Source organism: Gymnogyps californianus, chromosome 3 (assembly GCF_018139145.2).
Source record: "Gymnogyps californianus isolate 813 chromosome 3, ASM1813914v2, whole genome shotgun sequence".
NCBI lineage: Eukaryota > Metazoa > Chordata > Aves > Accipitriformes > Cathartidae > Gymnogyps > Gymnogyps californianus.
This window is the reverse complement of record NC_059473.1, coordinates 52,441,423-52,456,444: the sequence shown is the minus strand read 5'-3', so window position 1 is coordinate 52,456,444 and position 15,022 is coordinate 52,441,423. Positions and strand designations below refer to the sequence as shown.

Genomic DNA, 15,022 nt, shown 5'->3' with positions numbered 1-15,022 from the left:
TGTCCACCCAGGTGGGTTATGTTCTGCCTTCTGGGTCTTCTGCTAGTGTCCTTGCAAATTATAACAGGACAACCAACACCTGGCCCTGGCATCTTTTACTTGTCCTGGTAGTGCAAACAAGGCAGAAACTCAGCTCACTGTGATTAACCTAGTCTGGCAGAAAGTAGTGACTCATGTTTTGGTGGGCAGTCAGCTATCTTGCGATGTGACTGCCACAATATTTTTCTGGCGAATTAAGGAGGGGTTGAGGGAAGGGAAGGATGCTGCAGACTACTCTTACGGGCACTGAATGAGCTAGGCATGAGGACAATGATGGCTCATTTAGGTTTGACCCTGTCCCTTTGTACCACTTCCTTGGGGCAGACTGTCATGAGGGGCATTAGTATGGGTAAAACTGTCACATGTGGGTTTTTTCCCAGCTCATTTTGCTTTCTATTACTGTCTGAGAAAACTAATTGATGCAAAAGGCACATAATAACGCTGTTTGCTTTTTAATTATTATTTGGTTTGTTAATATTTATTTTGCAATAAAAGAACAAATGATCTTTCATTTGTGAAGTTGAAATAATGAAGATGTAGTTTTAGTGTAGTAGTAAGTACACATCTTCTAATTGCTAGTTTTTAATTCTCTGGAGAATTTTCATTATTTTATAGATGAGTTACATGGTACAATAGTATGAATAATATTAATACATACAATTGATTTATTTAAAATTGGAGTAATTTGGATTTTTCTTAAAGGACAAGACGATATGTGCCAGTTCACATTAACTCTGTAAAATAGGAATTTGTTTTAATTTTGTGTCTTGAAATGGCCCTAACAGAGTTTTTCTGACATCTGAGTAAACGTGCTACCTTTTTTATGTTTGCAGCTATTCATCGAAACAGTCCCCGTCCTGTAAAAGTACCTCGGTGCCATAGTGATCCACCAAATCCTCATCTTATCATCCCCACGCCTGAAGGCTTCAGGTATTTAGCATTAGTACAGAGTTCTAAAGTGGTTTATCCTCTCTTGGCTATGCTATCAGTCAGTGGAACACCTTTTCTTTCCTGTTGAGGGCAAAGCAGGTAGAAAAAATTAGCATGTTAGTGATCCGAATACTATTGATGTGCTTTTAAGGACAATATAATTTCTTTTTCTTAAACCCCCCCCCCCCCCCCCCTTTATTTTACAGGTTTAATTCGTGCATGCTTTCTCACTTTGAAGTCATTCTTATCCCCTTTGTCTTTCCTGAAAACAGTGTTTCAATGTAACAAGCTTTAATTGAGTGAAAACTGCTCATTAACAAGACTTTTATTTCCTTCCCCACTTTGAATGTCTGCGTACATGCCCGTGACAGTGCTTTCTGTAGTTTAGCATAGGTAAGACTTAAAAATGTAGCATTCTGGAATATGGTGGCATTTCTGCGTCATTACCAGCCTGCTGTGAAGAAGCTTAAAACAATGGATGGTTTTGCTTCCCTTTGAAAGAGCTGACATGAGAATTAATGCAAAAATAAGTTTTTAAGAATTTCAAAATAAACTTTGCCATGCATACTTTTACACAAATAGAGGGCCTTATTTTTCAAGAAGATCAGCACAGTGTCAAACTTTACACTTGACATTTTTTTTGGAAGTTGCTTAGCTGTGGGCAGAAACTAGTACTACTCTAAAGATTTGGAGATTTTTATTTTGAAGATTATTATTATTGTACGTATTGACAGCCCCTGAAGCTTCTGAGACCCAGAATTATTCCAGATAACAGTCTTTATGTACTTGAAAAACTTTTAAAATCAGGCCTCATTATGCACACTTCAAAATTTTATTTTTAAAATAAACTTTCAACTCCATACTTTTTTTTTTTTTTTTTTAAAAAAAAACCTGTTTCCTGAAGTTTTTCTTCTTGCCACAGCACGCGGAGTGTCCCTTGTGATGCACGGAACCATTGCAGCGTTGCTGTCAGTCGCCCCGCTCCGGTCGGTAGCGACTCAGCTCAACCCAAACCTGTCAGCAGTGCAAATGATACCAGGTAGCTCCACTCCATGATGTAGCAGCCTCATTCTACTTACATCACCCATATAACTGTTTCCGCGTACTTGCATCCTAGTAGATCATTTGCACCGTGCTTTTGCGTCCCATCATGTCTTCCACTGGCTCTGTCATTCATGTTTGACTTGAGCAAAATCTTGTGTCTTAGAAATAGATTATAAGACTGCTTTCAGATTTAAAATGCCTGAACAATATGGTAGTTAAAGCATGTGGTTCTGACGTAGATTACAAATTTGCTCAGTAAAAATGTCCGTGAAATTAACGTATGCCAGTCAGTTCATCGGTATAACTTTACTAAATAATTAGTATCGATAACTAACACTTTGCACTAAGATGACTGTAACATGCAAATAAACCCAAGCATTTTTTTTTTTTTTTTTTTGTTAGCCAACAATTTTGGTATTGTTATTGTCTGCCATAAATATTTCTAAATACTATATAGTGGCAAGCACAGAATTAAACACATAGTATTTCAGGAGGGTTTTTTTATTTCTTGCTACGCCTTTGGCTTCTTAGGGTTGTGCAGAATAAACTTAATACGAAAGAAACCATTCCTGTATCAGGATATGTAACAGAAACCACTCCTGTATCATCTGTTTGCAGAGGTCACGAGTGAATTTTTTGGCAGACCTATGTTAGTATCTTTCTTGCTTTTTGGCCTCTGATTTGGCTGTTATATTTCAGACTGTTGGTGTTCCTTCTTCACATACCACAGTCAGACCATTGACATGTCTCCCAAGTTTTCTAAATTTACTCTTCTCCCCGCCTGCCCCCCCCCGCCCCCGTGACTCTGAAAATCCTGCTGTTCAGACAATGATATTATCTTAGGGTTTATAAATAGCTTTTCGGATTCTTATTTCTACTGCAAAGTACCAAAAGCTCTCTTGTACAAGAGATTTGTATGAATGGAGACACGTGATCTGACTGTATCACACAGCTGTAGAGAAAAGAAAGAACAGGTAGTGAAGGAACAACAGATTGATGGTGACCAAAGTGAACTTAGATATGACTTGAATATGAATTATTTTTTAATAAATCATTTTCAGTTGTTAGCCAGCAAACCATCATGGTTTGTAGATTTGTTACCAGATGCACAGCACAAGCGTGCATTAAGGTGTTAAGAGGGAAGTAAGGTGCCACTCTTTATATAAAATCTTTCCTGCAAGTCTTTTCAGTTTATTTTTATGATAAGATGTGACTTGCACCCTACAGTAGCCTCTAGATATACAGCTTGTGAGTCTGGGCCCTTTTTTTTGGTTGAAAATACATCCTGAATTTTTGTCATTCAAACTACGTGTATTTATTATATATCCTTCATGCTTCTGTTGTAAGCCCCCTGTTGAAAAAGACCGAGTAGGCAGTAGTCTGCAGCACTATGCACTTGAAAAGCCTTTTTCAAGTAAGTAGCATTCTAGAGAATTTTCACTGAGATGTTCTGGCAGCTTTATAAGCTGACAGGGTGATGGTTAATTAGTATTTATAATTTGGAAAATTGAGAACTTGTTTATTTGATAATTAGTCTTTACACAATATATGAAGGGGATTTGTTCTAGAATATGCACAGCACTCTGAGCCAAGGCATATTTTTGAAGTTAGTTAATTTTTCAAGAGGGAAATAGGATGCTAGTTTTTAATACTTGTAGGATTTGTTGTGATTTTATACCACTCAATGCAACTGTCAGGTTTGTAATTTGACACACTTGAATACAGTGGTATATTGTTTTAATGTTTTCTGCATGTGTGTCCTACACAAATATTGATCAAAGTGTGAAGGTTGGTATTTTGACAGTTTCTTCTAGTTCAAGAAGATAGTCAGTAGGAAGAAAAGAAATGAGAATTCTACTTCTTAGTTGCAATTAAATGCATAATACTTTCATGGATTGTAATATGAAAGTTGATGTGAATGCAGCATTTTAGTCGAATTGCCTAGGCCTGTTTTTCAAAGACTTGTGTTTTTCTTAGAGCTCTCAGTTTTTACTTTTCTGATGGTTGTTAATAAAATATCCCATGATTTTTTTTTTTAATGCACTGCTTGGATTTTTAAGTAGCATTGTTTAACTCCCTGTATTACCTAGGAAGAATTTGAAGAAAAAAATTACTAAAGCAGAGGCAGAGTTTTGAGGGGTTTTCTTTATTGAGGAAGGCAAAATATTAAAATGTAATATATTTATAGCAAATTTCTGTGTTTAATATAGTTAAAAGAAAGTTGCAAACTTTAACACATTGCAGTCTTAATTATGGATTTCGTTTATTTGTGCTCCAAAAGAGAAATGGAATTTGTTGGATCAAGAAAGTGTTTTGTGGTTTTGTACGGAAGAAGTGTGGGGTCCAGCTGCTGGAATAGCACAGAAACAGAAACTTTGTACACTTCACAGAAACTCTTTAGACATTTATGACATGATTGTAGGCATTAAATATCTATAAAAAATTGAATGTAGGAACTTGATAAATCAATTGTACTAGGCAGTGTGTAGTGCACAAATGCCACCATAGTTCTATTGATGTTTTTCTTTAAAAAAAAAAAAAAAAAAAAATCAGTTTAATATAACTAGAAAGTAAAATCCAAAGCAGCAATACCTGGTTGTTTACACTGAGCTTTCTAATGGTTATATATTTACACTATATTCATACTAATGACTTTTATAAATGTTTAATTTCTGAGCTAGCTTGGGGTTATTATTCATCATTTTATATTTATCCAGGACTGGAGCAGAAATTTTGCAAGTCTTCTTCTCTTTTACTCTACTTCTTTGCCCAATAACATGCACACAATCTTTCTGGACACAAACAATAAAAGATCTGGGTGACTAAGATGGGCCTGAAATGGATTTTAGACACCTGCATTCAAAGCTATGATACTTAAGGTCTTCTGTTCAGCTACTGCCTCATTTTAGAAGTGGTTTAGCTTTGCTTGGTTTTAAGCTCTTTGTGCATCTAGAATTGTTGCTTTGTATGTGCTGAGAATAACCTCAGCCTTCTTGCTGATAGAAACCTCAACTTCCTGAAGAGTACTGAGGATTTTCACTAGTTCAGTTTCAGTTCCTCCTCAAACTTAAAAGATCTAGTTGGCAGTAGTAGGGAGTGCAAAGCAAACATCGTATTGAGAACATTTGCATGGGAATAGGGTGTCTTGGGTTTTGGCTTCTGTTCTCAAGATTGTGTCTTTCTCCCCCCGCCCCGGCCCCGGCTTTCTCCCCCCCTCCCTTTTCTCCCCCCTGAAGATTTAAGGATTTAAGACTCATTTCTCTCAGTATTGTTTCCCTTTCTGTTCAGCATGCTTATTCTGAGGTGTCTAATTCTACTCTGTGCTGTCTGGAGGAGGGCTTCCAAGCAGTCAAGCTGCTGTCATTTCACTGTCCTTGCTGTCAGCTGGCTTGTGGCTCTTCCCACTAGTTTTGACTTAATGACTATGGACTGTATTTGCTGTACACTAGGAGCATATGAATTCAGTTACCACCCTTCATCTGATAATGTGGCTCACATTATCACCCAGCTGAATCACTTCTGATTGTATACCCAAACCTGGCACCAGCTGCATCTTGCAGCAGCTGTCTTAGTAGTATGTTACAAGTCATTAAAATGGATTCTGTTATGGGCAAGTAACAGTTTAAAGTAGTTTATGCTTTTGAAGCTTAGGATTTTTTCATAGAGTGGCATAACTAAAATTATATAAAAAAATCTTCATTTGGGGGGAAAAAATAGCATAGAAAGGGTTTTCAGTTTACCTCTCAGCATCAGTTTTTCTTTCATGTTACTTTCATGGTTCATGTCCTAGCCTTCAGAGGTTCTTTCTCTTTAAAGCTGCAGTTAAATTGTCACTAGTAGTTATTTAGTGCAATGCTAAGTTAATTAGTACAATGGCTCTTTTTAACAGGGGTTCCAGTGTCCCTGAAAATGATCGACTGGCTTCAATAGCAGCTGAGTTGCAGTTCAGATCCCTTAGTCGTCACTCCAGTCCCACTGAAGAGCGAGAAGGTGATTGGCACAGTAACAGATTGTGACCTGGATGTGTAGATGATTTATGTCATTAATGTATTACTCTCTGTTCCCAGTTCTTACCCTTTCCAAAAATTTTTTTCACCTTTTCTCATTCAAAAATCTTAGATTTTTAACTTTTAGGCTTATATTGTCAGAGTAAGTTCTTCTGTTTTCAGACATATCCATTATTCTCTTGCCTTTCATATTGTTTCTGAATTGTACCTGAAGGAATTTCCTGCTCTCTTACTAAGTTACAGTGTTCAAAATGAAATGAGTAACATGATTGCTGAATTATATACCCCATTTGACAGTAAATTTCTAAATGCTGTTAATGAGGTATGAACTGGACCCATCAGGACAGTGAAGAGTTTTCTATCCAGTTTTTTAACTACCACTGCAGTATTCATCTTACAAATACTTGCTGTTATTTGAATCCTGGAGGAAGGCACGGAGTGTGTGACTTGATGTCCGGATCAGGGCTCCTCCTTCAGGTTTCCCCAGCCCCTGTATATGTGGTGTTTATTACAACAAATACCTTGAAACATTGATTGTTAAGATAGTGTGTTCTTTGCAAATTAAAATGAAGTACAAAACCCCAAGTGAAGTAGAGTTCATATTGTGGTCATCCTGCAAAATGAAGTGGATTTCAAAGAATGAAATGCCTTAAAAATGTATACTAACAGGTGTGGGGGATTTTTTTGGTTTGTTTTTTTAAGCAAATGTTGGAAATACTGTCTATCTCCTGCTTATTCCCTTTTTTATGCATCTGTATGAATGGGAAACTGGCTTAGGTTGGAAAGAATACAGATCTTTTCATAAGGAACCTTAGAAGATTGTTTTCCGACAGATTTCTTACATATTTGATTCCGAGTGCCCTGACTTGAAGTGCTTCCCTCAATTGTGGAAGGAGATCTCTGTTCCTGTATAAATTAAATCCTATTTCAGAATAGCTTTCATAATTTCTTTTCTAAAGATAGGTCATTTTTTAATTCAAGAGCGTACATTGCTATATGGTTGCCTCATGTTTTTGTAGGGTGTATTAGTCCTGAGATGTAAGATCTCAGCTTCTGCTGAATATGGTGGCATAATCCTTAATATGAGATAAAGCCACTTTTATGCTCACGGTATTATTTCTGTAGAACCATCATATCCAAAAGGAGATTCAAGTGGCTCATCCCGGCGGAGTTGGGAGCTCAGAACTTTAATCAACCAGACCAAAGGTAGGTGTTCAGGAGTCACTGTAATGTAATGTCTGTTAAACTAGTGCTGTAATAAAAGGTTGAACCTTAATGCTGATTGTGAAGAGGTTTTCACAGGTTTGTACATAGGAAGGGGAAAAAATAAAATCCTGATTGCAGATAGAATATACTGCTAACAAAATCACAAGGTGTACTTTCTGAGGTAGGAGTAATTAAGCTTCATAAAAGTTAGATCTTTTCAGTTTCTGAAAGATACTAGTAGTGTTCTACAAAATGAATACATTTATTACTATAGGAATTGCAGAAGTTTGCAGTCCCTATTCAGTGCCCAATTATTTGCATGACAGTAGGAAGCACTTCCTCACTTCCTAAGATCTCTGTCCAGTGTGGGATTATTCTTATTTTGGGGGTCTAACAGCGTGTGATCCTACACTGTTTCCCAAATTCAAGGCTATTATGGGGCCCCTTCCTCTCTGTCCTGCTGCTTATTTTCATGAAACTTGAAGTAACTTGATTACTCCTATACTGTACAGATATATACATGTAGCTTGCTTCATATATTCTGGCAGCGTGGAACCTCATGAAACATTAGAAAAAAAGTTTTCTGTCTTTCACATAAAAACTGATTTCTTATTATATGGCTCAGAACACAGGAAGAACAGCAAAATTTTTTTCTGAAATCTAGAAGGCTTATTTTTTGTTTGGAACATAAACACTGAAGGAATTGAGTTTGTTTAAACTAGAAGAATGAGGGAAAACTTGAAAATTTCTAGAAGACTGCTGCAATGGGAACTGGTTTTGCTGTCCGCTGTGAATAAGACAAAGATTTTGGTTTAAAACTACAGCGAGGCAGATTTAGTGTAGATGAAGTGGTATTAATTATAGGTGGGCAGTAGAATACATCATTTGGGAGTATCAGTATCTTCACCTTTTGGAGGCTGTTAGAAACAGGTTAGACTACTCTCTGTCAACAGTGACAGATATGTAATTTTTGTGCTTTACAAGGAGGGGATATATTAATGCCGCCCTGAGATTTCTTCTGGCCTCACTCACTAGGATTCTGTTTCATGATAAGACTTGAAAGCTGGAGTTATCTAATACCTCTAAATCTTTGAAATAACAGATGCTGTGGGTTTTCGAAGAAACCTCTCATATCTCTGTAGAGCAAAACCTTACCTGTCCTTCTTTCCTTGGTGCTGTTAATGACCCTAACATATTTCCACTATCTATTGGTGGTTAGTTACAGGGCAAATGCAAACAAGTGTGTTGCATTTCATACATTTAATTTCCTTGAATCGAGTAAGAGATGATTAGAAAACTACCAGTATTCTCATTTCACTTTAGTTTCATGTGTCACTTATAAGTGATAGTTTCATATGTGATTGCTAAAATGTGTTATTCTTTTCCTACATCTTAAATAGACTCACAAAATAGTTGTCTTCTAACTCAGGTCACTTCATGTGATATCAAAAGGTAACAAAATATAAACACCGCGAATACTTCTCAATCAAGGAAATTGTTCATCACTCTTTTTAGACACTGCTTCCAAGCAAGCACCGATTGAAGCTGTTCAAAAGTCTGTTCAGTTGTTTGAAGAAAGGAGATACAGAGAGATGAGGAGGAAGAACATCATTGGCCAAGTTTGTGACACACCGAAATCTTATGATAATGTCATGCATGTAGGTTTGAGAAAAGTGACTTTCAAGTGGCAGAGAGGAAACAAAATTGGTATGTTCATTATACCTTCATTTATCAGACTGAAATACCAAGCTTAGTATTTTTGAAGGAAATCTAAGACTATCTTTTGAAATCTTGGGTCTCTGCATAGGTAATATCAGCTTTACTGGAATCAGAATGTTAAAATACAAAATTCTGTTGCAGCTGCAATTTCCTTTATGTAGAACTTCAGTGAAGTTTTCACTGGTCAAATAACAAGAAGCAAAGGAGGAGAAGGATTTGGTTAGGACAATTACTTAGGTGTGATCCTGCAATTCCTGCATGTGTTTAACCCTATAAAATGTTTGATGAGTTCTGCTTTTGGAAGAACCACAAATAGGAATGGAAATGAGCACAAACTTTGGGATTTGTTTAATTCACCAATATTGTTGTTCTTTCCCCCATATGATCATTGTTTCCTCTCTGGTTTGGGATTTGTGGGGAAAATCCTCATATTCATGAGAAGTTTTCTTTCAGGTCAGCCTGTTAATGTAATGTTTTTACTTTTACTCAGCTTGAATTCAGGACTACAAATGTAGTATTAGGTGTTACAGGTTAAAAGCTACTTGAAACTTTAAATGAAAATAAAGGTAAATAACCTTGGAAAGCTCAGTTTTCAGTGATGTTTTCTTATTGCAGTTGATATACATATTGCTTATTGAATGTAGTGTAATTAATTTTTCTTATTTTAATTCTGCAGGTGAAGGCCAGTATGGGAAGGTCTATACCTGTATCAGTGTTGACACTGGAGAGCTGATGGCTATGAAGGAAGTGAGTACTCTGTATACAAGAATCACTGCTGCCCTTGTTTCTTTTCAAAACCAAATGTGCATGACTTAGCAGGCATTAAGGATTTCTGAACACTGTTGTTAGCTAACTGGGAAAGGATAGGAAGACAAATTGTTTCTTCATATAGCCACATCTGCTGTTACCACTTGTTCCTCCTTAAGTTGCTTAAGCTTTTTCTTTTCAGTTTACAACTTTCCATTTAAATGTATGTAAAATCGATAATGTTTTTTTACTAATCTCATGGGGATGTTGTGAGCTTAATGAATGTTTGTTTAATATGTGTGAACTCCCATTAAGAGATCTTAAATTATTTTGGAAAGAATTTTCTGATTAGTGAAGACTGTACAAAAACTTATATTTTACTTTGCAGTATTTCATCTCACATTTTATTCCTTTTTTCTTCATTCTGTAGAGAAAAAGATAGGAAGTGTCACATCAGATGTTTTTCAGCTTCTCCTGTAGTTTAAGTGAGCCAGGCTGAGTCACAAAACTGTTGACTAACCTGGTGGGTACACAAAATTTAATTTTCAGGATAGAAGTAAGTAAAGCTGTGTAGGTGTAGAGATCCGTTTTCCCTACAGCACCTTGTTTTTTAAAATATTTGTATTATTTAGTTTTATTGCATTTCTACATCTTCAGGCAACTGCGAGCATCAACTGTTCACAAGTTACCATGCCAGCCATTTGATGCTAGAGCAGTTACATTTTATGAGCCAGTTCTTACACACACATAATACATATGTGATCTTAAAGGGGTAGAAAAGCAAGACTGGGCTTGTGCTTAACTTCTTCTACCATACCCATTCACTGACTAACTAATACCAACACCTGAAATCTTGTTGTTGTTGGGGTTTTTTGTTTTTTTTCCTCCCGATGAAATAACATTTTTTCCCCCCATCAATAGCACTCTCTGTTTCTGGAATTCAAAGTTGCGTTCTAGATGCAGGTGCTTTTTACAGATTAGCATGTGTGTGCTCTTTAGCAGAAGTTCAAATAAGTGAAATGGACCTTGTTTGACAGACACCTCACTAGTAGGCTAAATATACAGTATGCTGCCTTTTCCTGTAGTATTTTTAACTTCCAGAATTATTTCACCAAGAAACATTCCCCACCTCCCCACTGTGGGCTTAAATGCAAACTGTTTGCATCTTCCAAATAAAAGGCTTTTCTGGATTTCCTTAAGAGTACCTTGGGAGAAGATTTATTGATTTATTTTTAGTCTGGTTAAAAACATTGCATTCCCCACGCCCCCCGAGATTTTTTCAGACTTTATTGTCTTAACTACAGTGTCATTAAAATCTCTACAAATTATAGTGGACAAGCTTTACTACAAATACATAGTATTGCAACTTGGAAGTGTTAGGAAATACATAAAATACTTGAATGTCATTTGTCACCTTTTTGTAATCTCTATGTATTTAATTTTACCACTGTTTGAGTACAAACTGTATCCTGGAATTGTTATACAGAACAAAACAATCATAACATCCTAGCAACCAACGGTAAAATATGTGCATTTATTTCTCTAGCAGTTGTCCTGTACTCAATTAATGAAGTTTCTGCTTTCTACCAGTATGGTAAAAGTAGCATCTTCCATAACTTGCTATGCATTTTGCTTATCTTTGTGTGAATAGAAGCTTTAAATCAGTTTTTCAGAAGACTTGATAATTTTTTCCTCCATGAAAAATCCATCACAGCATATTGTAGGAGAACTAATGAAAACCTGTTTCTTTCATCAAAACCTTTATGATTGTATTTGTTCCATGCCACACCTTTTCCTTGCAGCTGCCACATTCTCAATGAAGAAACCCCTCAAAGAAATCTCTTAGAATCTCCGTTGATGAAGTACCTGGCAACTAGTCTTTCTTGAATGATAGCTCTCACTGATGTTACTTTCAGATTCTCTTGTACTGTGTCTATCTACCACGTTTAAGCTAGAAGGCAAGCTCGGAAGGGATATATATGTGCACACATGTGTGTATTTATACATTTAAGTAACAGCATTTTGCTCTTACAAAGTTTATAAATCATTGTATTTGTATGTAATTTTCCAAAAATAGATTGGTGTTCTTTTTTGTTTAAGTTTGGGGATGGAGGGGTGGTATTTTGGGGCTTCTTGTGTGATGATGCTGTTTTGGAAAAAAAAAAAAAAAAAAAAGCTTTTTAGCTGTTTTCTTGGTTTGTGTTTGGGTTCAGAATGGGTTGTTTGGGTTTTGGGGTTTTTTTTTTGTGGTTTTTTTTTTTTCTTAGTAATTTGAAATAGTGGCAAAATAATGAAAAATCTTTCTTGCAGATAAGATTTCAACCTAATGATCACAAAACCATCAAAGAAACAGCCGATGAACTGAAGATTTTTGAAGGCATCAAACACCCTAATCTTGTTCGTTATTTTGGTGTGGAGCTCCATAGGGTAAGAAAACATAAATTATTGATGCTTTTTTGTAGGGCAGAGAGAAGATTTTAAGCTTTGGATCATGGAGTTTTTACTTGAGAACATTCTAGTTTAGCTTAATTGTCTGGTCTGTGAATTGCAGCGTGTCTTTTTTCCTCTGAATGTTGAGGTCTTTGAAACATAGTTCAGAGAAATTTTTTGGAACTGGTACATAAACAGAGAAGGTTCACAATAAGTGAATAGAGCGAGTAATGCTGGAGCTATTCTATGCTGCTACTCTGTTTAACTGCTCTAAAAGCAAGCTATATCATATACAGTATGGTAACTTTTGTGCGTAGATAAAGACTAGATGGCCTAAAACCCTTCACTGGTAGCAGCAAATGTAGTACCAATATCTTGTTGATTCCTGGAAAAATTTTGTGCTGGTGTTTAAATCTTGAAGCCAGACAAGTATCTTAAGGAAGCAGATCTTTTGGAATTCAGCTAGCATCTCTTCAGAAGGAAGAACGAGTTTTCTTGCTTGAGCAGCAGAACTAATGAAGCCTGGTTTTCTTACGGAGTTGGATTCCAGAGTTGCGTGCTGAGATACCCTAATTTTTATTACTCTCTGCTTCCCACGTGCCCTTCCCACCTCCCCCTGTGAGTCTCAGGTCCTTCCCGCATCTCTACCCAGTGAGGTGGGCAGGGAACAGGACGCCTGGTGTCTGGCTGGAAAGCGGTGTGTGGTTTTGACTGATTTGCTCAATATGAACGGGTTGATTTGCTGAACCATTGCTGGTTTAGAAGGGGACAAAGGCTGCTTTCTGTCTGCATTTCTTTACTTGGGGACACAACTTTGGGTGTCTGTGCCACTGGGTCATTGGTTTCTCAGCGAGTTCTAAGAGCTTAGTGTCTTTGCCATCTTTTTGTATTAATTAAGTCTGGCTGAAATTGGCTGGGCTTGGAGAGGGAGAAAGGGAACAGGAACCTAATTTTTCCTTAAAGTGAGTTAGAGCTGGCATGCTTGTTCAAGCCACAGACAACAACAAAAAACTTGCCCTCCCCAAGAAATCAACACATGATATTGCAGGAACTGGGAGAGAGAAAAAAGACAAACCACAAGCCTAAAACATCATTTTAACTTTTTTCTAAATAGGCAAAGGATCTTTTTGTATTTCTGCATAATATACCTACAAGATTTCCACAGTGCTTTTTGGTTGATGCCAAAGTAACGTATTTTATACCACCAGATATTATCAGTTACGTACAATTGATGCAGATAGACATGTAGCAGAGATTTTCCATAGCTGTGCAACAGGATATATTAGGTTGAAGCATGCCCAAGAGAATAGAGTTCTGAAGAGATGATTTATTAGATATTCCATGGTAAGAGGTACTTCCATTAAAACATTACATGGTACTTCCATTACTCTTTTCATAAACAATGAAGGATGGAAGGAAAACTTGATCCTAATTCAGTGTTTAAAAAAAAAAAAATTAAACCCCAAAAAACAATGAAATCCGGTTTGGTTCCCACAACAGGAAGAAATGTACATCTTCATGGAGTACTGTGATGAGGGCACTCTGGAGGAGGTATCAAAACTGGGCCTTCAGGAGCATGTCATTAGGCTCTACTCAAAGCAAATCACGATTGCTATCAATGTACTACATGAACATGGTATTGTTCATCGAGACATTAAAGGTAATGTTAACCATAAAAGGTAATGTTGTTGTTTCAGTGTTGTAGATGAGGGTGGGGGGGAGTGATGGGGGACACACTTGCAGATTTAGCGCACGTTATCTGTACAGCCATTAAGTGTGTAAAGCCTTCCACTCATTTTTCAATTTTCAATTTACAAGCAATTGGCTAGTTATGTGCTCCTTTTTAAGTGCAGAACATAAAAAATGTTCACAGTTGGCATTGCAAACTCATAAATTCTGCCCATGATTTATATGGTTTCTGTAGAGATTGTTAAGATTGTTGGGGATTCATCCAAACTCAAATTTTGGTCCTTTTATTTCTAGTACTAATATACTGAGTTATGTAATGCTGTTTTTCTTCTCATCTATGCAAGAAACAGTGGTGTTTTCTGGGAGGTGACAAGCAGTGTACAGTGCTAGAGTTGTTCATCAGAACTTTTCCTTGTGATTCCCATTTTCCAGAAGAGTTCTAGGATTTCAGATGAATGGTTGATTAAACATAGTAATAAAAGCCTTGTTAAAAGAAGTTAAAGGGATATGGTAAAATTACTTATCTAGTGGTTTTTTTGCCATACGTTTATCTCTTCATGCCTGGTTCTCAGCTTTTCCTTACAAAATGAGCGGACTGGAACTACAATAACTGAAGAGGGGTTGGTTTTGGCATTTGCTTAAGGCACCCAGTGTCAGTCTTCATTTTGCATTCATTTTTCTTTTCCTGCACCTTCCAAGAACATCCTCCATGTCTAGTTATCTTGTTTTTGTTAGTCTGGCATATTTTGCTCACCTATGGCAGAAACTTAAGAGAAGGTAGGGGAAACAATGCACACAATATGCCCTGCGAATGCTCATTTTATGACAAGGCAGTGCAACCCAACGATGCTGGGTTTCTATGTCCCTCTTGCTCACAGGGTTTTGAATCACCGCAGCAGTGTAGGAGGTTCCCAGTTGCTCTTGGTCCTTTGGCCTCGTGCTTCTCATTTGGGAAAAGAACTATCTACGATCCAGAGGCCTCCCGCCCAGGTAGGCCACTCTTGAGTCAGTTTTGGCTTTTTTCCTAGAAAACACTTTCCCTCACTCCTGTTCCCCAGCAATCTTGCCTTTTCTGGTTCTCCTTCCTGACCAAAGGTTTCTCTCCAGTTGTGGATTTCCCTCCGTGCTTTTCACAGTGCCCTCCTTGCCCTTCACTTGATCATTCCATATCCAGGTTCTGCTTAGCTGGATTATGCTCTCCTGGAAGCTCG

At 37.1% G+C, this 15,022-nt stretch overlaps 1 protein-coding gene across 1 annotated transcript in view; it reads left to right on the top strand.

Moving 5' to 3' along the window:
• MAP3K4 (mitogen-activated protein kinase kinase kinase 4) overlaps positions 1-15,022 on the top strand; it is a 75,841-nt gene that overhangs the window by 53,076 nt on the left and 7,743 nt on the right. Inside the window, exons 16-22 of the mRNA XM_050893235.1 lie at positions 873-969; positions 5,903-6,003; positions 7,146-7,226; positions 8,742-8,933; positions 9,622-9,692; positions 12,003-12,119; positions 13,623-13,782. Coding sequence (XP_050749192.1) covers positions 873-969; positions 5,903-6,003; positions 7,146-7,226; positions 8,742-8,933; positions 9,622-9,692; positions 12,003-12,119; positions 13,623-13,782 — 819 coding nt within the window. The remainder of the gene's footprint in view (positions 1-872; positions 970-5,902; positions 6,004-7,145; positions 7,227-8,741; positions 8,934-9,621; positions 9,693-12,002; positions 12,120-13,622; positions 13,783-15,022) is intronic.